Source organism: Tripterygium wilfordii, chromosome 16 (genome assembly GCF_013401445.1).
Source record: "Tripterygium wilfordii isolate XIE 37 chromosome 16, ASM1340144v1, whole genome shotgun sequence".
NCBI lineage: Eukaryota > Viridiplantae > Streptophyta > Magnoliopsida > Celastrales > Celastraceae > Tripterygium > Tripterygium wilfordii.
In genome coordinates, this window is record NC_052247.1 from 9324893 (window position 1) to 9351449 (window position 26557).

The following is a 26557-nucleotide window of genomic DNA, read 5'->3' on the forward strand; positions in this document are numbered from 1 at the left end:
ATCTGAGAATTGCATCCTGAGTCCTACACGTGTCTCACGCATTCCTTTCAAAATCCTTCAAAAAATCAAAGTCAAAAAAAAATCCAAACAATACATCACGGGTCTTGCTCATGTCCGTCGTATTCCTTCAAAATCACTCCGAATTCATTCAAATTCCAGCAATGCATCACGAGTCGAGCTCGTGTCCCTCAAATTCTTTCACAAGATTATTTTCTTCCAACTTTCCAAGAAAATCATGACAAGTCCAAGTTCGAAGAATGTAAATAATGGGTTCAATTCAGTACTGATGAATCTTAGCCTCTTTCCAAAGTCTTTGACTTATAACATGTCCATTAAATATTTTATTTTTACCAATGTGTGACTTTCTCAAAAATAGATCCACCTCTTTTGCAATTGTGCAAATCGTTTTCTCATTATTGAGCTTTAATATTTATGTTAATATTTTTCGAGTAGGTAAATTCTATCAACTGTTTTTCAACAAAATATTTTGAACAATAACGAATTTTTGGTTTAACAGGGAGCCACTTTTTAGGTACGTTTGATAGAGAGTATGGCTAAAAGATATATAGAGGATATCACGCAAATTAAGAATTGTCAAAAGATTAGATTAATAGTATTATATATAATTTATTAACTACATTATCTTACAAATATCTCAAAAAATTGAACGCTTGGACCCTTCTCAGTTCTCCCATGATAAAAAAAAACTAATAATGAAATTGATATTATTCATTTTCCCAAAAAAAAAAAAAAACCTTTAACCTAAACTTCAAGTTTTCATATTGCCCAGTCAGAGCTCAGAAGCACCTTTAAAGAGATTGATCTTTGATCTGAGACCTTGTGTTTTTTATATGGCCCTGGACAAACAGAAAACTAGGCTTAAATCTGGACCAAACTTGTCTCAACAAGCTTAGAGCAACCACAATGGTGTAATTTTGTTTGGACCAATAAAATGTATTGGGGAATATGTTTTGTTGATGTGTTTGAGTATTTTGATGATGTGACTGGACAAACAAAATGTATTGATACAATGGTGTAAATTTGTTGACTTGTTTTTTAGTGTAATAATGGTGGGTCAAGTATTGATTTTTGATGTTGTTGTTAGTGTGATTTGAGTGAGACCCATATGTTGGAATAAAGCAAACAAGCTAGAACGCAATTCAAAGTCCATAATTGCTTCCATGGCCCAACCATATTTGGGACAATAAATCTCAACCATTGGAACCCATTTTTTTTTTATATTGACCCATCAAAAGGGACATTAGATAATAGATAGTACATATGGGCCAAGAAAGAGCAAGCATTATTGTCCAGTCCAGGCCTAGCCAACTGGGCCTACTACTTAGATACTTAGATAGTACATACATATCATAATCCATTAATGATTAATCTCCCCTAGGCCCTAGTTTCATGTAGGGTGGGGGTATACTAACACTGGGCCTACTAAATACATATATGTCCCTACTCTACTCTCCTTCCACGGGCCTTGATCCTATTTTGTCAGTTTATGACACATCTCTACATTTTTTTTGTGCAACACATGTATGTCAGAATTTCCATGGCCATAAAAACCATAACTACGCTTTGTAATTTTTGTTAGAACTACCACATCGGTAGTTTGTAGATTAATAGTCCAACATATAAGGGTGACCAACTCCTCTAAGACACAACAATCAATTTTTCAAGTAAATCTCGGAGGTCGATAAAGCCGGGCCTTCCTCACCTAACTTAGGGTGGACAAATCCACGTGAACCCAATTCTAATGAATTCAGAGCGGATAAACTCCTTCCTCACCTAATTTAGGGATCACAAATCCACGTGAACCCAATTCCTAATAACTTAGGGAGGACAAATCCACGTGAACCCAATTCCCAATGAATTCAGAGCGGATAAACTCTTGTGTGTGTCTCACCTAACTTAGGGATCACAAATCCACGTGAACCTAATTCTGAATAACTTAGGGAATTGAACCCAATCCCAATGAAAATGAATTCAGAGCGGATAAACTCCTTCCTCACCTAACTTAGGGATCACAAATCCACGTGAACTCAATTCTGAAAAACTTAGGGAGGACAAATCCACGTGAACCCAATTCCAATGAATTCTGAAAAACTTAGGGAGGACAAATTCACGTGAACCCAATTCCAATGAATTCAGAGCGGATAAACTCTAAATCCACGTGAACCCAATTCTAATGAATTCAGAGCGGATAAACTCCTTCCTCACCTAACTTAAGGATCACAAATCCACGTGAACCCAATTCTGAATAACTTAGGGAGGACAAATCCACGTGAACCCAATTCCCAATGAATTCAGAGCGGATAAACTCTTGTGTGTGCCTCACCTAACTTAGGGATCACAAATCCACGTGAACCTAATTCTGAATAACTTAGGGAATTGAACCCAATCCCAATGAAAATGAATTCAGAGCGGATAAACTCCTTCCTCACCTAACTTAGGGATCACAAATCCATGTGAACTCAATTCTGAAAAACTTAGGGAGGACAAATCCACGTGAACCCAATTCCAATGAATTCAGAGCGGATAAACTATAAATCCACGTGAACCCAATTCTGAATAACTTTAGGGAGGACAAATCCACGTGAACCCAATTCCAATGAATTCAGAGCGGATAAACTCCAAATCCACGTGAACCCAATTCTGAATAACTTAGGGTGGCCAATTCTGAATAACTTAGGGAGGACAAATCCACGTGAACCCAATTCCAATGAATTCAGAGTGGATAAACTCTTGTGTGTGGGTGAGAGCCCAAATAATAAGAATTTTGATAAACATATTCCATACTACTTCAACGTCCTAATTGTTTTTATTTATTTATTTATATCACAACAACCAATATATACCAAACTAATACAATTCTTTTTTAACCACCAAAATTAACACATTTTTTAATGCCAGGATGACCTATTTGAGGTACAGGTAGCAGAACTCTGTTCGATTCGGATGATCGAATTTGTCCAATCCGGATTAAATCAAGTTTGAACGTAAGTTATATGTCAGAAATTCGGATTCAAACACAATATTTTTTCCGATTTAAAATCGGGTCCGAGTCCAAACACAGAAATCTTGTCCGGACCTTAATATGAATTAATTTATTGTCCGATTTACTTGTTGGTATTTAAACCAAGCCGAGTTTAATAAACTAAGCACTTCTGGAATCCAATCTGGGTTAGGATCCAGAACATGTAAATATTTCGTAAAGATGTGCTGTTGTCTGAACCGAAATCGGCTCGGAATTGATCTTTTTTCCCACCCCTAATTTGAGGTAACCATTAACAATTTAGCCTTTGCTTCCATGACTTTCTGATTTCTCAAAGCATAATATTCTTAGGTGTCCAAGCGAAATACCAATAATGACCTCGCTCCCACAGTCGTCAGACAAGAAGAAAGAAAGGAAAAAAAAAAATCCTTGGCATAACAAACAGGCATCACGGCACTTTACTCCGCTGATCAAGTCCGCGCGTTCAGTACGTACAGCACCCAGCGACCGCGGTAACTGACGAGCGTGAAAAAAGTAAAGTAGTAGGTAAAGAGTAATTTCTCTTCGTTTAAAGAATATTAACCCTCACCCACTAATTTCACGCCACGTGCACGCTCATACTGTAATCGGATACAAACAGTCATAAGTAACGCGCATATGGTTTTACCATTTTGAGCACGAAAGAAGACGACTGAGAGTTGAAACAATCTCCAGGACGATATGCGAATCGGATCCGCTCCCTTCTCTCTCCAACAATCGTTGTGAAAAATTACGATTCAAACCCCCAAAACCCCAGTTTCACTCGTCACACTGTAAGGACTCTGAAAAAGTTGTCTCATTTATTTTTTTATTATATATTCTTTCTTAGTTCACTTTGTTTGGTTCTATGTGATTAATTCTCCATTTCGGTTTCTCCGTTTTGATCTCTAGGTGTTCAAGGAGGTGGCTTTTTGTTATCTTAATTGTGTTTTCCTTGTTTTTGCAATTGGGTTTTGTTCAATTGATTAATTAATTGACTTTTTTTTGGTTTTGTTTTGGTGGTTTGATGATCAGTGGAATTTTATCGGAGCTGTTTTTGAGATTTTTCTAGTCATGGCTGTTGTGGAGAATGGTGATTCGGGGGTGAGCGTGGGATCGTCGTCGATTCAAGAATCGACGGTGGTGGTGGGCAACGATCAGAATCAGCTCAAGCCCGGCCACCATGTGCGGTCCCGCATCGATCCTAACGACAAACTCAACGGAAACGGGAACGAAAACGGCAGCGGCGGCGGCGATGATGTCCCCATTTTGCGGACTCACCATGATCAGCAGCCATCATCCAACATACCACCGCATATGGCTCAGGGCGGCCATCAACGATCGGACAGCGGTGGGAGCGAGGTGCAGAGGAATGGAGATGTGGATGCGGTGGAAAGGTTTAACAGGGACATGATGGAGCTGCAGGAGCTCTTCTCAAAGCTGAATCCCATGGCTGAGGAGTTTGTGCCGCCTTCTTTGACTAATGGCTATGGTGGCCTGAATGGGTTTGCTAGCCATGGCCTCAATGGAGGGTTTTATACTAACAATGCCCTCAACGGCGGAGATGGACTTGATAATGGCATTAATGGTCGGCGGGTAAGCAAATTGAACCATTTAGTTTTTATTTGGTTTCAATTCTTGAAGGTGTCATCATTATAATTATTTCTTTCTGGGCTTAATTTTTGCTGCAGTATTTGTTTATTTTGTTGGGTTGATTAGGTTTTTCTAGAACTTATAACGTCTACTGGAACAAAGCTAGACTAAGCTGAGAGAGAGGTGATTTTTCATATTTAGGTTTCACAGGAGAATTGGCGTATTTCATGGTTTACCCATTGTGATTTTCTGAAAAAGTACAAAAAAGATATGACCTTTTTCTTGTTGTTTGGATGGTTAGGCCAATAATTTTTGTAGGGTGAGTGATGGTTATCAGTCACTCGTGTTTCAAGTAATGAAACTCTTGCTTTAGTATGATTTATGAAAATGCATTGAGCTTTTGGGACACGCTCGCTCATGCTTATGATTGTTTGTTGGTGTATTTTACTCAGAAGAAAAATTTTGGTCAAGGGAAACGGAGGATGAACAGCAGGACTAGTCATGCTCAGCGGGAGGAGGTTATTCGCCGTACTGTCTATGTCTCTGACATTGATCAACTGGTATATAACTTTTCCTCGTCTCAAAATCTTTTGTCCTGGTTAAAGGGTGCGCCTTATTATATACTGATTAACTGCTCTTTTGGGATTTAGGTCACTGAGGAACAGCTTGCAGCTCTGTTTGTCAATTGTGGCCAGGTAGATAAAGGTGTTTTTTGTTGCTTATGCACACCATTTATTAGAGCTACAGCCTGAACGAATAATTTTCCTTTTTTTTGTTCTCATGAAGGTTGTCGACTGTCGCATATGTGGTGATCCTAATTCTGTACTTCGTTTTGCCTTCATTGAGTTCACTGATGAAGGTATTACTTAGATTCAGTGTGGTTATTATTTGCATATACTGTTAATTGTAGATTAGTTGATGAGGTCATGGCATAATGCTTAACAGCTTTTTGCTTGTCCCATCATGCAGAAGGTGCGCGGTCTGCTTTGAATCTGTCTGGTACCATGCTTGGATTCTACCCTGTGAGGGTGCTGCCATCTAAAACAGCTATTGCACCAGTTAACCCAACATTTTTGCCTAGGGTAAGAAAGCCTGGTGTGGCCTTTAGGATATGCTAGATTGTGATCACTTGTCATGATTTCTTTCTATATCTTTGGTTCATCACTTGGTATTTCTGAATTAGACTGAAGATGAGCGCGAGACATGTGCAAGGACAATCTACTGTACAAATATTGACAAGAAGGTTAGGCTTTTTGTACTATTTCTCTTCGAACGTGGTACTGAGGCTACTGACTTTGGAGCGTAAAATCCTTGACATCAATCATGTCATTTGTTATATGCAGGTTACTCAAGCTGATGTTAAGCTCTTTTTTGAATCAGTGTGTGGCGAGGTTTGTATTTACCCATCTTTTCCCTCAGTATTTACTCTTTTCTAGTATTATGCCTTTATTTGTGAGTGACTGCATTTATATGGCCTGATGCAGGTATACCGCCTGAGGCTGCTTGGAGACTATCACCATTCTACCCGCATTGCTTTCGTCGAGTTTGTGATGGTGATTTCCTTTGCCCGTTCTTTCTTATCTTCTATTTCTTAACCACAAAGAATAGCATATAATGTATGTCAGATGTGTATTTAGCATGTGTTATTTTTTGCGTAATGTGGTAAACTCGTGATATCTATCTGGGTTTACTATTGTTTTATGTTGTTCGAAACTAATGATTACAAGTTGTAACGTCGAACTACTCTTGCTTACACCATCATGTCGGTTAGATAGACTCTTTCATGAGCTAGTATAATACTTTTTCTAAGTCATTCTGAAACAAATATTAAAATCCAAGGAAGAACAATAACATGGAAACAAGTTACACAGAAAGTAGTACAATTTACAAATGGTTGAAGAGAAAAAATGGTGTGGAAAATTAGAGCGAATGTGACTCTAAATGTAACTAATTTTCTTAATTTTAAATGTCATAGTCTGTCTTTGATGGGCACTATGTTTGATATTTCATTTTTCAGTTGCTAGACATTGAAAAATAAACAATGTTTATTAAAGGTTACAAGGCTATTTCTCTGTTCTATGACTTTTTAGTATACACTATTACACTAGGCATTCAAATCTCATTTTTCTTCCCCTATGCTGCCTCACCTTGCAGCAGAGACGTTGAATAACTGGTGTCCCTCATAATTTACCTTTAAAAGTAAAAAAAAATAAATCCTGAAATGAGAACTGAAGTCTCATTTTTTTTACAAGAAAATGTAAATTCCTACTGATATTCGATTTAAGCTGCGAGCTGTCAAATATTACTGAATTTTGTGACACTTCGTCTAGTTATTCATGTATTAGTCCATTCTGCTATTTCCCTAGTTTACTATTCTTTTTGTGTTTTTCAAAGAAATGGATTATGAATTTGTGAAATTAGATAAGCTTATTGTATCAGTAATTCAGGTCAACCTTACTTTCAGAAGTTGCTTATGTTGATTCTGCATAGCTGGTTCCGCATTATTTGATTCATGCAAGTGTGATCTCATTGCATTTTTGTTCTATGTGAGTGATGGGGCACCAACGACTCTTGTTTGCCCTTTAAGATACATTGATTTCTATTTTGTGGGTGGCAGTGTGATGCTAAAGATTTTGGTTTATTTGCTTTCTGTTGTTGTTGGTTTATTCCCCCAACCCCCAACAGATAATATGTTCTCCAGTAATCAAATTTTGAGATGATTTGTGTGGCCCATATTAATCAAATTTTGAGATGATTTGTGTGTTAAAATTGTTAATGAATCCATAAAATGTCCAATTAGTTATGGTTAGTCAACGGGTAATCAGTTTTGGTGAACCTCAGGCTATAATCTTAGACAAGAAGCTATCAAAGTAGTGAAATTGTGTTAGTTTGATATGATAAATGGGCTCTATATTTTTCGGCCTTTAGATTGATTGCTATGGGAGCTTTGTACATTTATAATATCTAATGTTTCTTTTAATCTTCTACAGGCTGAAAGTGCAATTGCTGCTCTCAACTGCAGTGGTGTGGTTCTGGGTTCATTGCCAATAAGGTCAGATTGAATGCTAATCATGTTTTTCTCAACGGCAATTCTGTTTTTCTCTTAAGTTTGCTCGAACTTCTGTTCATTTTGGTTCACTGCTGGTGTATGATCAGAGTGAGCCCATCAAAGACCCCTGTTCGGCCACGTGCTCCTCGCCTTCCCTCACATTGAGTCATCTTGGCAGCCGACTGTTCTCAACCCGGTTACCGACTGTTCTCAACCCGGTTATATATTTATTAAAACATACACACAGCCATGTAAAGATGTTCTTCATCTCTCTGGTTTCTCTGTTAAATATACTTCGCATCTTTGCCCAGGATTCTTCTTCTGCGGTAGCTTTATGTTCCTGTTCTAGCAAATCTATAGAGTTGGATGAAACTCTGAGGTTTTGGAAGATAGTTTGTATGATTGCTCTTCAAATGTGGATTGAGCTTTTCTGCAAATTGAACTTTTCTTTGTAGTTACTGATATTTAACATCCTTAAATAGTACTAATTTGGTCTTCTAGCCTACCGCTGTTTTCAGAATTCTGGCAATGGTTATTCCTTCAAATGGTGGTTGTGAATGCTCATAGACGTAATAGATTCGACCTTTCGTCAATTCTCACTGATTAATGTTGATTCCATGAGTCCGAATGGGTTCAAGAAGTGAGTTTTTTTTTAGTGTTTTTGACCGGTATTGGACTGTTTAATATCAATTACTACCACCTTTGTTTCTTATGAGACGGTATCTGTGAAGTCTGAACTGTGCGGGTCTCTATATTTTTATATACATAGCCGTATATGAGTTCAGTTTTATATGATTGATTCGGTAGAGGTGTCGGCTTGGTGTAGTTTATTTAGAGCATGCTAAATAGGCTTAATAAACAATTGAAACGTACAATAAACGATCACATGTTGCTGTGAAACGTGAGACAAACATAGATTATGTATGTATGTATGTATGTATTACAGCATGTCAGTGTTGTAGTGAAAGTGTTGCTGCATGCGTGAGGGATCAAAGTGGAGAAGGCATCTTAAGGATTTCCCATCAATGAGCAGCTGCAGTGCTTCATTTATCTTCTCAAATGGGAGCTCTTGTGTAATGAACTCATCAAGATTCAGCACCTGAAATCGAACCCAGATACACCATATGAGAACAGAACAGTCCGTTTTTTATGTCCTATATATTCAGAGACTAAACAAAGAGAGGTGTTCTAGATATAGGTACTAACCCCAGCCATGCATTTCTTAGCAAAATAAGGCAGTTGTGTCTTCCCTTTGAAGCCTCCAAAGATTGAACCTACGATCGACCGGCCGTCGAATAACTCCATTGGGTGTAGAGGGAGCATTCTTGGAGAAGGATGGATTCCTAACACGACTGTGTATCCCCAGCCCTGATAATGCAAAACACATGTACACTGACTTAGTTAAAAAGCTTGAAGACAATAGCAGCACGAAGAACAAATATTTTTGCAAAAAAGATAAACGTTCTAGCAACTGGGTTCCTGCTGAGGTGTATGAACGAAAATTAATATGCATGTGATGGGTTCCACGTGCACTTTAAATGCTCTCCATACATCTTAGCAACTTGGATCCCAATTGCTGGGACGTCTAGCATTGTCTAATATTTTTGAGTTTGATTTACTTCATGAGTAGACAAGAAGGCCTCTCTGAGAACATCCAAGTTCCCCACACACTCAAAGCTGTAGTCTACTCCTCCTCCTGTCATTTCCCTGATTACCTGAAACCCATAGTCAAACATTATACACAACATTAAATCTAATTAGTCGATGTCTTTAATGATAACTGATTTGAGATATGCACTAATATTTTACCTCATGTACTGGCTTTGAGAGATTCTTTGGGTTCAGATAATCTGTTACTCCAAGCAGTCGACCTGTATAGAGGAAAACAGATTCTAAGTACTGCAACTCAATATCATGTCATATAATTCCGAACACAAAAATATGATGATTACTGTGTATAAATAAATACCCTTGATGAACTTCTCAGGGTTAGTATCAATCCCTATAATCATTGATGCACCTCTTGCTCGTGCTCTTTCCGCAGCCTGCAACAAATATCACACCACAGAGTTGAGCATGTGATCTCCTAATTGACTTCAAAGTCAGAGAAAAAGTTGTGACACAGATATTTATCTGCTGAAAGCCTTGTGATTCATGCAATTTGAGTTTGCAGTATCAAACATGTGATTTACCTATCTTTGCCTAAATGAAAAGAAACTTACAGCAAGCCCTACAGATCCCAAGCCAAAGATTGCCACGCTCGATCCGGCTTGTACATCAGCAGTATTCCAGGCAGCTCCAACGCCTGTTTCATCAAGTTCAGAAATTTCACGACACAATACCAATTTAAGCACAAGGTCTAACGCCATATTTGATGCAAAAGATTATCTGAAAGCTTATTATCTTACCAGTTGAAACGCAACAACTTAACAAGCTCATCTTGTGCAGGGGAGCTTGAGGATCAATCTTTACAACACAAGCAGAATCGAGCACCGTATACTCGCTAAAAGTGGATGTGTTGAGGAAATGGAAGATGGGTTTCCCTTCTTTTGTAGAGAACCTACATTTTCCATCATTAAACATTGTAGACTTCATTGGGTTTACACCAAAACTCTTGCACATATTAGTTCTGTCATTCTTGCAATACTTGCATTCCCCACACTCTCCATTGAAGATTGGAATAACATGGTCTCCTTCCTTCATGTCCTTCACTCCTCCTCCAACACTCTCAACAATTCTACAAATCCAAGATATTAAATCAACTGTTCAACAAATGCTCAACGAATTGTCGAAACAATTTGGTGATTAAAGATGTCTTACCCTGCAGCTTCATGGCCTAGAATCCGCGGAAATGCACGCTGAGCTTCATTCTTTTGATTTGACAACAACAAGAACGATGTGTTAGGACTTTTTTGAGTACAATATTTACAACAATTTAGACTTGGTTTTGGATGATTTGATTTACCTCGCCTTTCCATGAACCAAGATCAGTGTGACAGATTGAAGTGAAGAGAATCTTGACGCGAACCTCCATCTTTTGTGGAGGATCAACCAGAATCTGTTCAATGACAAAAGGCTCTCCAGGACCCCAGACAACAGCAGCTAAGATATTCCCCAACATTGGAACAGAAAATCGTAAGAAAAGGCTCAACAGAAACTACAAAAGACACAAACTTTGATCATGAAAGAAGAGAGAATTCATTTTACCTTTGCAGGTGATAGCCTTCCCTGTTGTCGCCATATCTCTGTATTTTGTTCTTGATTAATGCTTTCAACTTGATTGGCTAGTTTGTCCAAACTTCCATAGGTGGGAGTTACTTAAATAGGGAGAGCTAAAAGTGCTGTCATGCAGAAACACGATCTGTGAACTCTACAGTTAATGAAAATGATAGGGTTAATAGTTGACAGGATGTTGGAAATGGGTAAAATACTATAAATTAGGGATTTGGTTTATCAAACTGTCATTGATCTAAACTTGTTCTGAGGTAACATGATTAACAGACAGATTTAGGCTAACAGCTGACGGACTTTTTTTTGTTAGAAAATGATGAGAGATCAGCGTAGCAAACGTATTGGTTAAATCCTGTTTAAGAATAAATCCTCATTTAAGCATAAATGGTCTCATTAATATACGTGTTTTTGTGGGGAAAGACACTGCCAACCTATCCGACTTGACCCTATCCAACTTGACGAAGAGCCTGGGTCAAAGTTATTGACAATCCGGTTTGACTCATGGACTTGGTCAACCTATCAAATTTGAAATTTTAGAATTTTGTTTGAATACATGAGATGGGAAGGGGATGGGGAGGTTTGAACTCGAGACCTATATGAGATACTAACATGAGTGTCATTTGGAAGGAAATCCCCTCTTTTCCTCCTCTCCTCCACTTTCTCCTTTGTTCTCTTATTTCTTTCTGAGTTTCTTTCTATAGTATTCAATAATACTTTGTTGTATCACCTCACAGATCTTGTGGTTTTATCTTCAAATCTGGTGGTTTGACCCACATATATGAGGATTTTGCCTTCAAATCTAGTGGCTTTTGGCGGCGGCGGCGGTGGGACGTCTATTTTATGATAACTCTGATTAAGGTTGTGAAGGATATATCTTAAAGTTGCAGCACATGCTCCATTCTTTGACAAGGTTTTAAGGCATTCTTCATCATGCAACGGCTGCTCAAAGACCCTTGCTTGTCTCTCAAAAAAGAATATTAAATCTTTTTTAGTTCATTTGTGGCATATGTTATTGTTTTGGGTATTTCCTTTGTTCTTGATTTAGGAGTTCGTTTTTTTTGTTACGCTTCTTGAGGAGGCTCCTCATCTATGCATTGTGTAATTTGTGTTTTGCTGGTTTAATACAACTTTCTATTACTCTCAAGGAAAAAGTTGTAATTGTTGGTTTATATTCAAAAAGTAAATTTGATATCAATTAAGATTAAATTATTTGTTCGTTTGGATGTTAGGGATCGAAAATTTTGAATTTATTAGAATTTAGGATTTTCAAATTTTTATTGGTGGATTAGAAAATTGAATTTGGATGTGAAGCTGTCAAAGAATTTAATTTACGGCAAGTTAATTTAGATTTAATTTGTCGATTATTGTGTTTTGAGGGATTCCAATGGGTTGATGGGCTTTGTTTGTGGAGATGGATGCGGTATGGGTTGGAGGTAAGTCTTTGGTATGTTTATCTGAATTGATTAAGGGAGTGGTTGATCCAACATTTGCGGAACTCTTAACGGTGACTTGTTCATTACAAAGTCTTATGGATGGGAGTTATCGGGGTTTTGTACTGGAGATGGATTCTACAAATGTTATTCATGCTTTGAAAGATGATGATTATTTAGACTCTAGAATGGGGCATTTTGTTAGAGAAGTTAAGTCCCTTATGAGTAGTCTTGGTATCACTCAATATCAACATTTTTATCGCTCAAGCCATGCGGTAGCTCATTTTCTCGCGCTAATGGCTAAGTTTGCTAGTGAAAGGTCTTTCTGACAGATAGCTTTCTGTCGAAAATTGCTTCTCTTGTTAGGAGGGAGCAAATATAGACCTTGTAGTTTTGTTGTTGGTAAATGAAGTTTCTTTTTCTCAAAAAAGAAAAAAAAAAGGAAAAGAAAAAGGATCCCAATGGGTTTAGCGAATATACATCTTATTCCAAGTTATCATTGCAAGTTAAACTGTGAAATCCAAGTTAATTGGGGATGAATCGTTATAATTGAGGGATCTAAGTTCAACTCTTCACATCAATACCTGTAGAAATTTGAAAAAAGTGGGGTGATCTAAGTATCTGAAATTTATATGGGTCTTTTGGTTCTTTGTTATAAGAAGAAAATTATCATTGGAAAAAAAAATGGAGACCACATTACACAACATACCACTTTAAAAATGTTTGTGATCCACATTGGGTTGGGTAGTTATGTAAAATGACAAATTAATACCACTTTCAAAACTATTGGACATGTAGATCGACTCCAAAAAACTTTATCCCTTACAAGTCTATTTTTATTTTTATAATTATTTAAATCATTTAAATTTTATCTAGTTCATTTTTTAAAAGAGGTTTAGATCTAATATAATTTTTCTTTCTTGTTACTTTCTCTCTATATTACATCTCTCTCATCTCACTACATCTTCTCTCTCTACTGCGTCTATCTCATCACTGCATCTTTCTCTCTCCTACTGCATCTCTCTCTCTCATTACTACATATTTCTCTCTCATCTCTTTTTTTGGTGGTCGTTTTGGTCCAGATATGGTTGGACATTGTGCGTATCTGTGAGGGGAGTCTAACGGTGGTTGTGGTGTGATGAACCGTCGTAGAAATCAACCGAATCTAAAGTTTTTCCAAAACAGTAACATTAGTCGGTGGCTGTTTTGGACCATATATGATTGTGCATTGTGTGCTTAAATGAGGGGAGTTCAAGGTGATAGTGGTATGGCGAACTGCCGCTAGAATCGGTCAGAACTGAAGTTTTTTCCAAATAGTAACATTAGTTGACCAATGTTACTATTTTGAAACAGTAACATTGGCTGATGAATGTCAATGTTTTAAACAGCCATATTTGGTGGCCGTTTTGGGCTGCATTTGGCTGGGCATTGTGCATCTCAGTGAGGGGAGTCGAACGAAAATGGTGGTATAACGAATCGTCATCGGAATTGACTGGATCTGAGGCTTTTGTCTTGCTGTAGTCTCGGCTTTCCGATCGTTTTCCAGCCAAATGGACGGCCGTTGGTGGTGGTGGAAGGTCAGAGTATTTTCGTGGTGATGTGAGTTTCAGTTTAAGTTGGATACCAACGAGCAACAATAAGGAAAGAAGAGAGATAAAGAAAAGGGAAGTGTAGTCGTTGTGAGAGGAAGAAGATAAGGATAAGAAAGTAATTAGCATACCAATGGTACCTTAGAAGAATAAAGTTTTTAGATTAGATTTAAGTGTCTAAGAGTTTCACCAGTGGTACCGACTTGGAATTTTCTTTTTGTTTTTTATTTTTATTTCCTACATTCCGAGTTGGGTATGGCCTTCTGTTTATCTGTTATCAGTCTGATATGTGGGCTGCTTTTTGCTATCCAGCATGAACGAATCCAATAAAGTAGAATGTTCCAATTTTAAAAAAGTACTAAAGAAGCTCAAGCCCATAAGATTATTAAGCCCAGTCCCACTGGCGTTGGTGTGTCAAGTCTTGTCTTTGGGTGGCAAACATATTTGGATTGAATTCATATGCATTTTTTTTTTCCAAAAATTAAAATTACCAAATTATCTTGATTTGAAATTACTTTTAAACTTATTTAACTTACGATTGAAACCTCCACTGCTTTTTCTTGCCTCTGTGGCTTTAAGTGATGCAATGGAGGAGTTGGTGCAAAGTATAGGCCTGGTAACACCGAACCAGGTATTCAATCCAGTACCCAAGTTGTTAGGCTCATGCAACTACAAACCTAACAATACCAATTGAATGCTAGTGAAGAGAAAGTGGCACGAATCCTGCACAACTTGATGATGGCCAGCAAACAATCTTGAGGAGTCAATGGAGGTTGAGATCAAGCTTGGACAGAAGCAATGAAATCAAGTCAATAATAGTGTTCACATATTTTCTTTTATTATTTAAGTCATGTAAGTATTTCCTTTGTTAAGATCACCATGTTTTGATATTGGTCTGGTTTGACAGTGTGTTTGCATTGCGTTTAAGTACACCTCGCCTCACAGCACTACAGTTTTTTGTGACAGCCCAAACACTTTTTGTCAGCAGAACTCACCTCACAGCACCACAGCTTTTTATCTCGCAACACCTCACCTCACCTCACAGCACTCCCAAACGGGTACAATGTATGTTGAATTGTCCCACGTAATCAAATTAGGTAAATTATTTTATTTTAGATTAATATACAATGTAAACGTTAAGTGATTTTATATTAATATTATTAGTCATCTAATATAACCGTAATTTAGATACGTCACACGCACTTCACAACACTGCACTACATTTTTAAAAGTGATGCACCAAACAGCTTCGCGTTTGAACTAACCTCATAGCACCATAGTTTTAGACCTCACAACCCCGCACAACAGTTCACAACAAGCCGAAACGGACACATTAAGAAAGTGTTTCGTATTAGGAAAGATTCCTAGGAGTGAGTCCTTATCATAGATCGAAATCGTAGCTTGAAGCCGTAGCAGCATATTTGAAATAGTGCAATGGGATATGATAATTCAAAATGAGTAAGGTTTGGAAGGATCAAGCTCAATACAAGGAGGAGGGTGAATTGGCATGGGGACATAACTAAGCAGTAGGGGTTTGGGGACAGTGGTCAATAATTTTTTTTTGGTTATTTATATGGGATGAAAATAATCACTAATCATAGTTTCAAGTAATAAAACAGTATATCTTTATTTATCACAATTGTTCTCTACAAGTTTTTCATATTCTGAAAATGCTCCATTATAACGTCGTTAGTAATTGTTCCAAGCAACTATTTTTCTATGAAACATACAAAACTATCATTTAAAAACTTGTCACTCATCCGACTGTGAAAATCCATCTTGACAATTTTCATTCTTGAAAAATGTATTTCAACACTTCCCGACTACAGACAAAACCAATGCGTACTTCAAAAGCTGATACACCAATGGAAAATAGAGATACTTCTTTGTTTACACTACCAATTTAGAAAGATCACCAAACCCCTTCAACTAACTTAGAGTGTCGGACGAAAGCGGCGACAACAGGCTCTCAATCGAAATCTCCAAATCATGGATCTAACTATCTAAGTCTAGCTCTGACCTCTTACTCGATTGTGGTTGGCTAGTGCAAACGACTAAACAAGGGGAGGGCTAAGGGCTTAGACTTGGATAGTTGAATTGAAACAGGTTGATTGGGGATTGGACTGCTTAGATTTGGAAGTTGAGCTTAGGCAATGAGGAGATGAATTGGATGGATTATGGGCCTGAAATGTTTTGGCTGGGGGCCTATGTGACTAAACCTATATACACTATATATTAGAAAAAGAAATTGTGTCTAATATACAGATTTACTAGAAACTCCAATATCACCACTTACTTAAAAGATTTGCTGGCAGAGTATGTGTTTTACATACTCACACTGGTTATATTAGACATATAACACTGTAAACGAGTTGAAGGTGTTTTAATCTTATATGATCGGCATCGTATAAGAACCACTTTTATATAAAGTTATATTATCCCGAGTGTTTTAATCTTACTCGATAAATTCATTAAAGGATAATTTTATATTATACGGAATCTTATCAGCTCTGTCAAACGGAACCTAGGTGTAATATTTATTAAACTTAAGCTTGTCTCCCCTAACATGAAATCATGGGTAAAAGAATAATGGTTACACGACTTTCATGTAAAAGGAAAAAAAAAATTATTATCCTCCCGTGAATCTTTTTCTTCTCAACACCCACAAACCTGTGTGACACCATGGGAAGCATAAGCTAAGTCTGGTTTAAAATGTGATGAGTAAAGTTTGAGATTATTATATTGATTAATCAAGGGCATTATGAAAAGCAAGGATAAGGTAGATTTGTCTCTTAAATTTAGTGCCAATGGCAGTCAAAAACAAAGAAAAAAGGACCAAATTTAATAAAGACAAAAGTACAAAGAAGAAGAAGCCCATTGCCTCTCTCTTTCTTTCCTTCCTTCTATCCAAGTACTAGTGTTGACTGGCCAAACCGTGTGTATCCATGTCAGTAAGACACTAACAACGTAAAAGCCGTCAAACATTGTCCATGTTTTAGCTTCCATTAAATTAGCAGTAACGATAGGGACATCATCATCTGTTATCTCTATTACTGAGTTGTGCGTACAGGACTTCATGCACATCAAATGAGACATGTGAAGCATACGAATTCATTTAAATCTTATGCGTCAAATTCAACAACTAGGATATCAATTGCTTATCATTTTCGTAAAATTAGCCTCTAGATGGACCACTCTTTCATTATACATAAACAAAAGAATACATGTACACTAAAAAGTACAAATAGTGTTGGTAGCTAGTGGTGGTCGGTATCACTTTTCTTTATCTTTCCTTTTGTTTTTATTAATTTTTTTTTTATTTTATTGGTAGGTATGAGGAAACCCTAAAGAAGAATCCCACCGACGGTTTCATATATACATTTCTCTCCATCTATTAATAACTATACAAACAAACAACACCAAGCAAAGTTGTACTGAGAAAAGAAAAACTATGGGGAACTGCCTCTTGGGAGGGTTTGGAGATGGAGATGGAAGAAGATCCTCATCAATCAAAGTCATCACATCGAACGGTGGGATCATGGAGTTCACTACACCAATAACCGCAGGATCCATATCCAAAGAATTCCCAAACCATGCAATTTTCCCAAGTCATGATCTCTTCTGGAAGCCCCTCCCAAACCACAAAGAGCTCCAATTAGGCAACTCCTACTACCTCCTCCCACTCAACACCACCACAAGCCTCCACGGCCAGGTCGTCCGCCACGGGCACGTCAGGTCTAATAGCATTCCATCGTCATCCTCGGTCGTCGCGCCGTATCGGATGTCATTTGTTTGTGAGAGATTGTTGAAGAGGTCATACACAGATGTGTTCAATTCAAGGTATGGAAATTATAATAGTGGTGGTGGGATTTGGAAAGTGAAGCTGGTGATAAGTCCTGAACAATTGTTGGAGATTTTGTCACAAGAGGGTCCAACACAGGACTTGATTGAGAGCATAAGTGCTGTTGCCAAGTGTGGCAATCATGGGTCTTCTTCAAATTCCATTTCTGTTTCTGGGTTTTCTGATGAATGGAGCCTCTCTAGTGGCAGTAGAAATGCTTCCTGCAACAAAGTTGACTTGCTGGAAACATTTCATTAATTGGCATAATTTCATTTTGTTGACTATAAAGTAATAGCCCTCTAGTTTTTAATGTCTTATTTTGAAGATGGGACTTCTTGTGTTGGGCTTATATGTACAATGTTATTAATATTATACTTGTAGTGAAGAGTAAAGTTGTTTAAATCAAATTATTTCGCAGTTGAATTTTGGTTTCTGTCATCAACACCCCAAATTGAATTTTAGGTATGTAAATATATATACGTATATATCAATTTCAGATATATTATCCGTGTTGTTCTCCTGTCACAGACTTCGGCTCGGTCTCACCTGTCGTCAATGTAAAACGGGTTAAGTTGGCAGCCTAAGTTTAGAGTTTGCCCAACTGTTCGGTGAGTGTTGGGTTGAGGAATTCTCGGTTATCAAAAAAAAATTTCCAGATATGTTATATATATATACACACACATGCCTCAATCTTAATCTTAGTTTTAACATATGATTATATGTATAGCTTTTATATTATATTATACACATCTTTCTTACTTTCACATTTATTTATTCACCTTTCATATATATAGGGACAATCTTGAGAAATAACACATATCACCATACAATTACATTTTATCAACCAAACAAACTTAATTCGAAATTGGATAAAAAAGTGAAAAGTTTATCCATGTAGAGAGTTGAGCACTTCAAAATCGTCAAAGGTGATCATTGTACATGCTTTTATATTTATCATAGTCTAACTTTGTAGTTTAGGTTCCGTTGAATGTTTTGTACAAATATGATGTCAAAAGACCACATTTTGTTCGAAATTGGACCAAAAAAAAATGAAAAATCCATCCATAGAGAGCGTTGAACACTTCCAAACTATCAAAGAAGACCATTGCACTCTATGTAGTGTTCTTAGTGTCTAACTTGTTAGTTTAAACTTTGTAGAACGTTTCGTACAAAAATGATGCCAAAAGACCAATTTTTGTTCGAAATTGGACAAAAAAGTGAAAAGTTCATCCATGTAGAGAGTTGAGCAATTCCAGTACTTGTAATAGAGATCCTATTACCACCGCAATACAACGAATCAATCGGAGCCACATTGTTCACAAAAATTGAAAACGTGGAGCGAATCAGTGATCAAGAAAATTGCAATGAGTCCATTTACTTATGGGCTTGATTGGGCCTTGTTGAGTTTTTGGTATCCATCCACGTCTAGATAAAGCCCACCAATGCCATTGGACTGTACTTTTTCGGGTGAAGACAAAGCCCATCCACGCTACGTGTCGAAATAACGGAGAAAATTTAAGCAATAATCAATTTTTTTTTTGGTTTTCCCCCAATCACTCGCATAATTCAACTTGAAAATCCTTTGTTTGGATCTTGAGGGGGAAAAAAAAGCTTTGTTTGGATAAAATGTATTGTAGAGGAGAAGGGTGTTCTAATTGATGAATTTGAAATATTTCATCTAATAGCTGTTGCTAGTGCCTATGAAAATATGCCATAATTAGCCTTTTATTAATAGCATGCCAGCCTCAAAGGTCACTTCTCTAGGGTTGTGCATTGTCCGGTTAATCGGACCATGGAGGCCAAATCATCACCAATCCGAAAATTACGGATTTGTATTTTTTTAAAACCAAAACCAGTTACTACGGTTAACTGACTAATCGATTCGGTTCGATCCTGTCCGGTTATGATTTTTAGTAAAATATCCATTTTGTAAGCAAATCTGAAAGGATTGATAAAATGTTTCAAAATAAAATCTCAAGGAATGGTATTTCTTTCCGAACAACGGCACGTTCGCTTGAGTCTTTTCAACTCAAAAGCAAACCCAAATAAACATCATAAAAAAAAGGCAAGGTAAATAAATTGTTACCATATTGAGATGGGTTTTGAATAAGACCAAGAAGTGGGTTTTGAAAGATTTTTGCAGCATTTGCGACAGATTGGAGTGTCTGTGTTTGCTGGAGTTGATTGAGTGTCTGTGTTCTACATGAATAAATTGAGTTGGTGTTGGAAAGGCAAACGGAGGAGGGTGAAGAAGTAGACGAACGAACGACAGATGAAGTTAAGGTTACGGGACAAAGTAAGAAAGGAAAGGGTAGAACAGGGAGAGAGTAAGAAGGAAAGGGGAGAAGAAAGTCCATAGTGGATTGATAGGAACAGTATGCTAAAGGTCATTATTTTATGTAATATTCAAACTCGATTTATTTATTTGAATAAAATATATTTAGCATTTAAAATGTGAAAAGACATATTGACATCAGTGTCTTTTATTCTATATGGTATATGAATTGGCGTGTAGAGTCTAAGCTTGCACATGGAAGATCAATTCATAAGTTCCTATCGAATATAAGAAAGCGATCACAGCTAAGATGGAATTGGATAAACAGTCGGCATGGCTGTGGTATAGTATTTCAGTATATCTATCTTGGTTACGGAGAGCGGCAAAGCTTGAACTTACTATACCAGTACACTCGGAGTGTATTGATCAAGACTATGTGTGAGTAAATTTTCCCAGTCTAACCATATGAAAAATTATATACTCACACAGACGTTATAGAATTGTTCATATTCTTAATTTATTAAAGATTATTAGTACATGTGCATTTAATGTACGAGACTTTGATTTACTAAAGGGTGAGGTCTTTTTGTATAGGCCAACAAACACCAAGTGAGTTGGGTCATCGCATTAAATGTACGATGAAAAATAATCTATTAATAAAATTCACTTCCAATTATGGATTGATGATACCCTCTTGATAATGCTAATAGGATTTGAGATTGTGTCAAAACCCTACAGGTGGATTTTAATTAATCCGACACATTCAAATAAGTTAAGCGGTAAGTACAAGGAAATATTTAAAGATGTTAATTAAATATTATATGTCAGTGGCATATTTAATTGACCGGTATCTGTAACTTAACGTGAGGAATTTTATGAACAAGTATAATGAAATGCTCAGATTTAATTTGAGATAAAACGGGGAGTGCAATTATAATTATGTCCATGGGTTTGGACTGATAATTAAATTTATAGGAAGCCCATGTTTTATTTTTCCTAGTTGGTCCCCACTGTAGCCCAGAATCCCAATACTAGAAGATACAGGAAAATCAAAACGGACCGGAATTAGGAGAAGGAGAGGCTTAGGGGCCAGCCCACCTAGGGAGAAAACCCTAGGTGTGGCCGACCCTATAAATACACACATAGTGTGTGTTTTGTTAACACAAGTTTTGAGACATCAGTTGACCTCTCTACTCTCTAATCGTTTCCACTAGTTTTGGTTTGTGTTCTTTAGGTTCTTGAAAAAAAGGGACCACCCTCTCAATCCAAGTTTGGGAATTATTGCATACGGTGGAAGATCCGCAAGTTTGAGCTTAGTATCAAACTTGGTGATTCCATCCTTCGTTCCTAATTATTAGAGATCAAATCAGAGAGATCTCAAGGTAAATAATCTACTTGCAATTAATTGATATATGGTTTATGTTATGGTGATTAGTATTTGATAAGAAAGTTTTGAAACCTGTCTAGCTATCGTTTATGTCTATGAGGTCCTTATACGCTTCGGCAAGTTGCATGTTTCGACGCTTCCTCAAGTTGCATGTTTCCAACATGGATAAGGACAGATGCAAAGAGACAGAGTAGTAAAGTAGTAAACAACTAAACGTTCTAAATAATATATATTATATTAATATTTCATAGTTAATCACTTAATCTAATGATAGATAGCATTAGTAATAATATATATTATATATCAATGGTCCACATTAAAAGACATTATAGTATTAATATTATATATTATATATACCGATCCGGTCCGGTTAGTCGGTGGTTACAAAAATTCCAAACCATGTCCGAACCGACTTAACTCGGTTGGTTTCAGTTTTTGAAACCATTTGACCAAACTTGGTCAACTAATCGATTCAAACCGGACCGACCTGTTTGGTTACCAGTTTTGATCCGATTTTCGGTTTCATTTGCACAGCCCTGACTTTTCTATATCAGTAACCATTTTTTTCTTTCAAGCTACTACTCCATCTCACAAGTTTGTTCTCTCTCACAATTCTCAAGCCATTGCTGCCCACAACGGGTTTTCTTCTGTTTTCGAGTCACAGTCTCTCCCTTTCTACTTAGGTCTCGGTCCACTGAAATCAAAGCCCACAATGGTTTTTCTTCCATTTTCGAGTCACAGTCTCTCCCTCTCTACTTAGGTCTCGGTCCACTAAAACCAAAGCCCACAATGATTTTTCTTCCATTTTCGAGTCATGGTCTCTCCCTCTCTACTTAGGTCTCGATCCATTGAAACCAAAACCCACAACAATTTTCTTCTGTTTTCGAGTCACAGTCTCTCCCTTCTGAAAGCTTCAGCGAAAGAGTTGATTATTTGATCGTGTTATTGTTGACATCTTATTGGGTGTATACTAGAAAATAAAGAATATATGTTAATGTAATCAATTGTATTATTTATTATCATATTTAACTTCTTAATTGTAAACTCTTAAATTCAATGGGAAAAAGTCACACATTGAAAAATTAAGGGAGTAAATGTCACTTAATAAGAAAGAACACAACATGGATTGTTGTGATGGACTTGGATATAAATCCAATCCACGAGCGCAAAAGAGTAAGGAAAAAGGGTTGTATAGTTTCTTTGTCATGCTTTGATTATTGTAGCAAATCAATAGCATCAAATTTTATTTATATTTAAAAAACAAAACACTAGCAGGCCACGAATTGCACGTTGGAATTAAGAAAATTTCAAAACAAGAAAAGATGATATGAAAACTCCTTGTCGTTAAGCTGTCATCACACTTTTTCTCTGTCAAATCGGAATCAAATTTTACTTTTTATCACCATTTGGTGCATCATCTTTTTCATTAATCATAATCTTGAATGAGCCTTTACTTCAAATCACCATTTGGTGGATCATCTTTTTCATTAATCACCATCTTGAATGAGCCTTTATTCACCAATGATTAATATATATGAACCATCAAATCCAATAATAGAGACACACACACACATATAAATATCTGCTTGCTTTATGTTTCAATAAGGCTTTGATCATGTAGCTTAAATATCCTGAAAATAGATATTATGTGTGGCAAAAATTCTAATGAGGGGGCTATATATATATATCACTGCCTCTAATCAAATCATTAATCACATCTTAATTCAGAAACCCTCAGGGAAAGGCACTTCATGACTGGAGAAATTTGTGACTGCCCAACAAAAAGGTCTGATAATGAAAAACAATAACGGCAAGTAATGACTTGGCTTCAAGTATTAGTCAACGTCCTCTTTTGTGGGCATAAATGAAGCAGGACTTGATTTATGAAAATCAGCTTTTGTGGGCATAAATGAAGCAGGACTTGATTTATGAAAATCAGCTTAGCCATACATCAATGCAATTAATACATAGGAGCATAGAGGGTTTACTCAGGAGGGTTATAACAGACACGTCATATTCTGAAGAAACTTTATCTTTTTGCGTCGAGACCGAGTCCCTCGATACCCATTTTGCCAATTCAGTTCCCTTGTAACTGCAGGTTTTTCGGTCAGCAATTCTAGTAGAAGAACACCGAAGCTATAGAAATTCCCAGCCATGGTGGCCCTCATTGTGTAAGCATATTCTGCCATTACAATACAAGCAGATGAATTCAGACAAGTGCAATAATGCCAAAATAGAAACGGTTCGTGGCTGGAATGTTATGTCGATGCTGGTGGGTAGAAACGGTTGGTGTTTTTGCCTGGTAATCTTGAAATCGATAGGGGAGTGGAAGGGATAATTGTGGGTATTGGTTAAAATGTGTGTAAACTTAACAACATCCTATCTAATATTTTACGAGTCAAGGACATTTTGATCTATTCATTAAATTTTGTGTATAAACTTATAATATTAGAGTAAATGGTGTAGACTTCGTATTTTAGTGGTGTACAAATAAAATTTGTCTATTCTAAAATCTCAAATAATATTTTGAGAATCAATTTATTAATCACTTGGGATGGGTGGCACAATTCTTTTATCTATAATTGGCTACAATTCCCCTAAAACCATGTTAATATGTTTTAACATATATTATTTAAGTATTTTGGGTACTCATAATGTTAGATTAATATAGTAGATTTTAAAAAAAAAAATTATAAACCCTAAAACCTAAACTTTTTTTTTGGTAAGTAAGCGGGGTCAGAGATTTGAACTTGGGTATCACCAAGTCGAGTATATGTCTTAACCACTTCGATTGAGTGGTTGTTGGCACCTAAATCCCAAACGCTAAATCCTAAATCCTAATTCTTAAATTCAAATATGCCATTTTCGAAAATAAAATTATGATTTAACATGATTTTTTTTGAGGGGGAGGGGAGGATTATAGCCAATTCTAACCAAAAAAAATTGTAGCCCCCAGCTCTATTACTCTACACATTATTTGCATTCATCCGATGTGAAACACTGAAGACGTGTTTGGATTGAGGGATTAAGGAGGAAGACAAGAGAATGGAAGGGAAAGAATGGAAGGTAAAATATTTTTCTCTCTCCCATGTTTAGATAGGTAAGAAAAGAAAGAAAAGAATTTGTTATTTATCTTGTTTGCATAACCATCATAAAAGAAAAGAAAGAATATGAAATTAGCTTAATTTACTAACTTATCATTATTTGTACATTAAAGTCTTATCTATAAGGGTAGAATATATTTTGAACTTATAGATAAACTAATTCATCCTTCCTTCCCCTCCAAATGATCACATTTTGGGAAGGAAGCATTTTGACAATATATAATTTGATGAAATCTTCCCCCAATTCTCTTCAAATATCTCTTTTTATTTCTTTTGTAAGCTATCCAAACAAGGAAATTGGAAGGAAACTCGTTCTCATTCTCATTCTCCTTCTCTTCCATTCCCTCCAAATCTCTCAATTGAAACATATATTCTTTAGCTAGAGTTGGAATTGATAAAAGGGGAAACCCAGAATTTAAGCTAAATAGCACATGTTGCAATTGACACAATATACTTCAAAAGTCCATGTAACTTTTAAAGATGCATAATTCATCTAAAAATTCACTCGGCTCATTCATTCAATTCTTATTAGCAAATTTTATGAGAGATTAATGGCTAAAACTATGAGATTACTGTTAAGGTTTTGATTACGTAGCTTGCTAGGAGTTGTGCTTTTACAGCAGGACATGACATAAGATTCCCTCATATGTACTTTCCACCAATCACCCCATTTTTTTAAATTAGTATACCATCAAGGATAAAGATTTACTTAAAATTGTTGGAAAAAGGTATAAGTAAATGGAGATAATAGAACATGAAAAATTAGAACAACTTCAATGCGCATAATCGATTTCTTTTAGAGAAATTTCTCTCTCTTTGATGGATATCACAAGTGTATCGAGTGTACGAAAAAATGCTTTTAGGATATAATGAAGTTTTCTAGTTTGTGGTTGATATCCAAAACAACCCAAGAACATTCTATATTTAGAAACTCTTGATTAATTTGCGGTCTAGGAAATTGATTGATTCTCCTATTTAACTAAATACAAAGCCTCACATGTATACACACACAAGCACAATAACCATAATTTCTCTACACAAATGGGGTCATGTAGAGATAATATGTTTTTGAGATGTATATATGTTAACACATATCGATAATTTCAGTTGTTAATTATCAACAACATGTTTTCCTGAAGGAAAAATCCCGTAGTAACTTCGCAGTTAAGCGTGCTTCTGTGAGAACACTATGGGGATGAGTGACCTCTTGAGAAGGTAAAAGTTGTGTGGGCCCAATGTATCCATGGGGACCGGACAATATTGTTGATGTGTATTGGACTGGATCTCTAATATGGTATTGGAGCAAGCTCCACCCGTTTGTGTCACCTATTGGGCCTTTCGGATGTCTTTATGGACGGATCACCCACATGCGACGGGTACTTGTAGGACCTTTCGGATGTCCAACGAACAGATCACCCACAAGTAACCCTAATTCGTAAAGTCCACTTGTTGAGTCTGGTATAACGTAGTCCACAAGTGCTGGGAGTGTTAACGTATATGGATAATTTCATATTTTAACCATCAACAATGCGTTTTCCTAGAGGAAAACATCCCGTAGTAACTTCGCAATTAAGTATGCTTTTGCAAGAGCATTATTGGGATGAGTGACCTCCTGAGAAGGTAAAGTCATGCGGGCCCGATGTATCCAAGGGAACCGGACAATCCCAAAGCGAACAAGATTGTTGATATGTATTGGGGAGAAAATTATATATATATATATATTAAACTACAACGACAACCACACACAACAAACATGTAAGGTGATAAGGAAGTTTGATGTCCAGTGCAGGTCAGTAAGCAAGTGGTTGCTCCATCAATTGTTGGCCAAAAACCATGATTAGGATAACAGAAAAATATTTTTTTTTGAGGAATTTATAACGATCATGATTAGGGTTTAGACAACAAAGAGATACCTCATAACGAAAACATGATATGCAGTGCTATAGCTATATCTATAGAGAACTATCTAGTGGTACCGTTATGTGAGAAAGAAAGAGAGAGAGATCTTAGTATCTAACACACTACATAAATGATAATTA

General features: G+C 36.6%; 3 protein-coding genes across 5 annotated transcripts; 2 read left to right on the forward strand and 1 right to left on the reverse strand.

The window, feature by feature from the left end:
• The first annotated feature begins 3653 nt into the window (after nucleotides 1-3653).
• LOC119981490 (polyadenylate-binding protein-interacting protein 11-like) lies at nucleotides 3654-8125 on the forward strand. Of its 3 annotated transcripts, none has more exons than XM_038824629.1 (11): nucleotides 3654-3813; nucleotides 4055-4615; nucleotides 5065-5172; nucleotides 5263-5307; nucleotides 5399-5471; nucleotides 5582-5694; nucleotides 5796-5855; nucleotides 5956-6003; nucleotides 6097-6165; nucleotides 7603-7664; nucleotides 7769-8125. In XM_038824629.1, the coding sequence occupies exons 2-11, from the start codon at nucleotides 4094-4096 to the stop codon at nucleotides 7824-7826; spliced, it is 1158 nt and encodes a 385-aa protein (XP_038680557.1). In that variant the 5' UTR covers nucleotides 3654-3813; nucleotides 4055-4093; the 3' UTR covers nucleotides 7827-8125. The 3 variants fall into 3 exon arrangements, with proteins under 3 accessions (XP_038680557.1, XP_038680560.1, XP_038680558.1); XM_038824632.1 differs by having other exon boundaries at nucleotides 5068-5172; XM_038824630.1 differs by having other exon boundaries at nucleotides 3806-3943.
• A 402-nt stretch (nucleotides 8126-8527) lies between these two features.
• On the reverse strand, nucleotides 8528-11209 carry LOC119981462 (alcohol dehydrogenase-like 3). The gene is made up of 10 exons (XM_038824583.1): nucleotides 10869-11209; nucleotides 10627-10763; nucleotides 10482-10531; nucleotides 10070-10398; nucleotides 9884-9966; nucleotides 9631-9706; nucleotides 9471-9532; nucleotides 9281-9376; nucleotides 8868-9029; nucleotides 8528-8760 (listed from the first exon to the last, which is right to left on the reverse strand). Exons 1-10 carry the CDS (start codon nucleotides 10900-10902, stop codon nucleotides 8602-8604), a joined length of 1188 nt encoding a protein of 395 aa, XP_038680511.1. The 5' UTR covers nucleotides 10903-11209; the 3' UTR covers nucleotides 8528-8601.
• Nucleotides 11210-17306: 6097 nt separating this feature from the next.
• On the forward strand, nucleotides 17307-18185 carry LOC119981465. Its single transcript, XM_038824590.1, has one exon. The coding sequence runs from the start codon at nucleotides 17363-17365 to the stop codon at nucleotides 18008-18010; it is 648 nt and encodes a 215-aa protein (XP_038680518.1). The 5' UTR covers nucleotides 17307-17362; the 3' UTR covers nucleotides 18011-18185.
• The last annotated feature ends 8372 nt before the right edge of the window (nucleotides 18186-26557 follow it).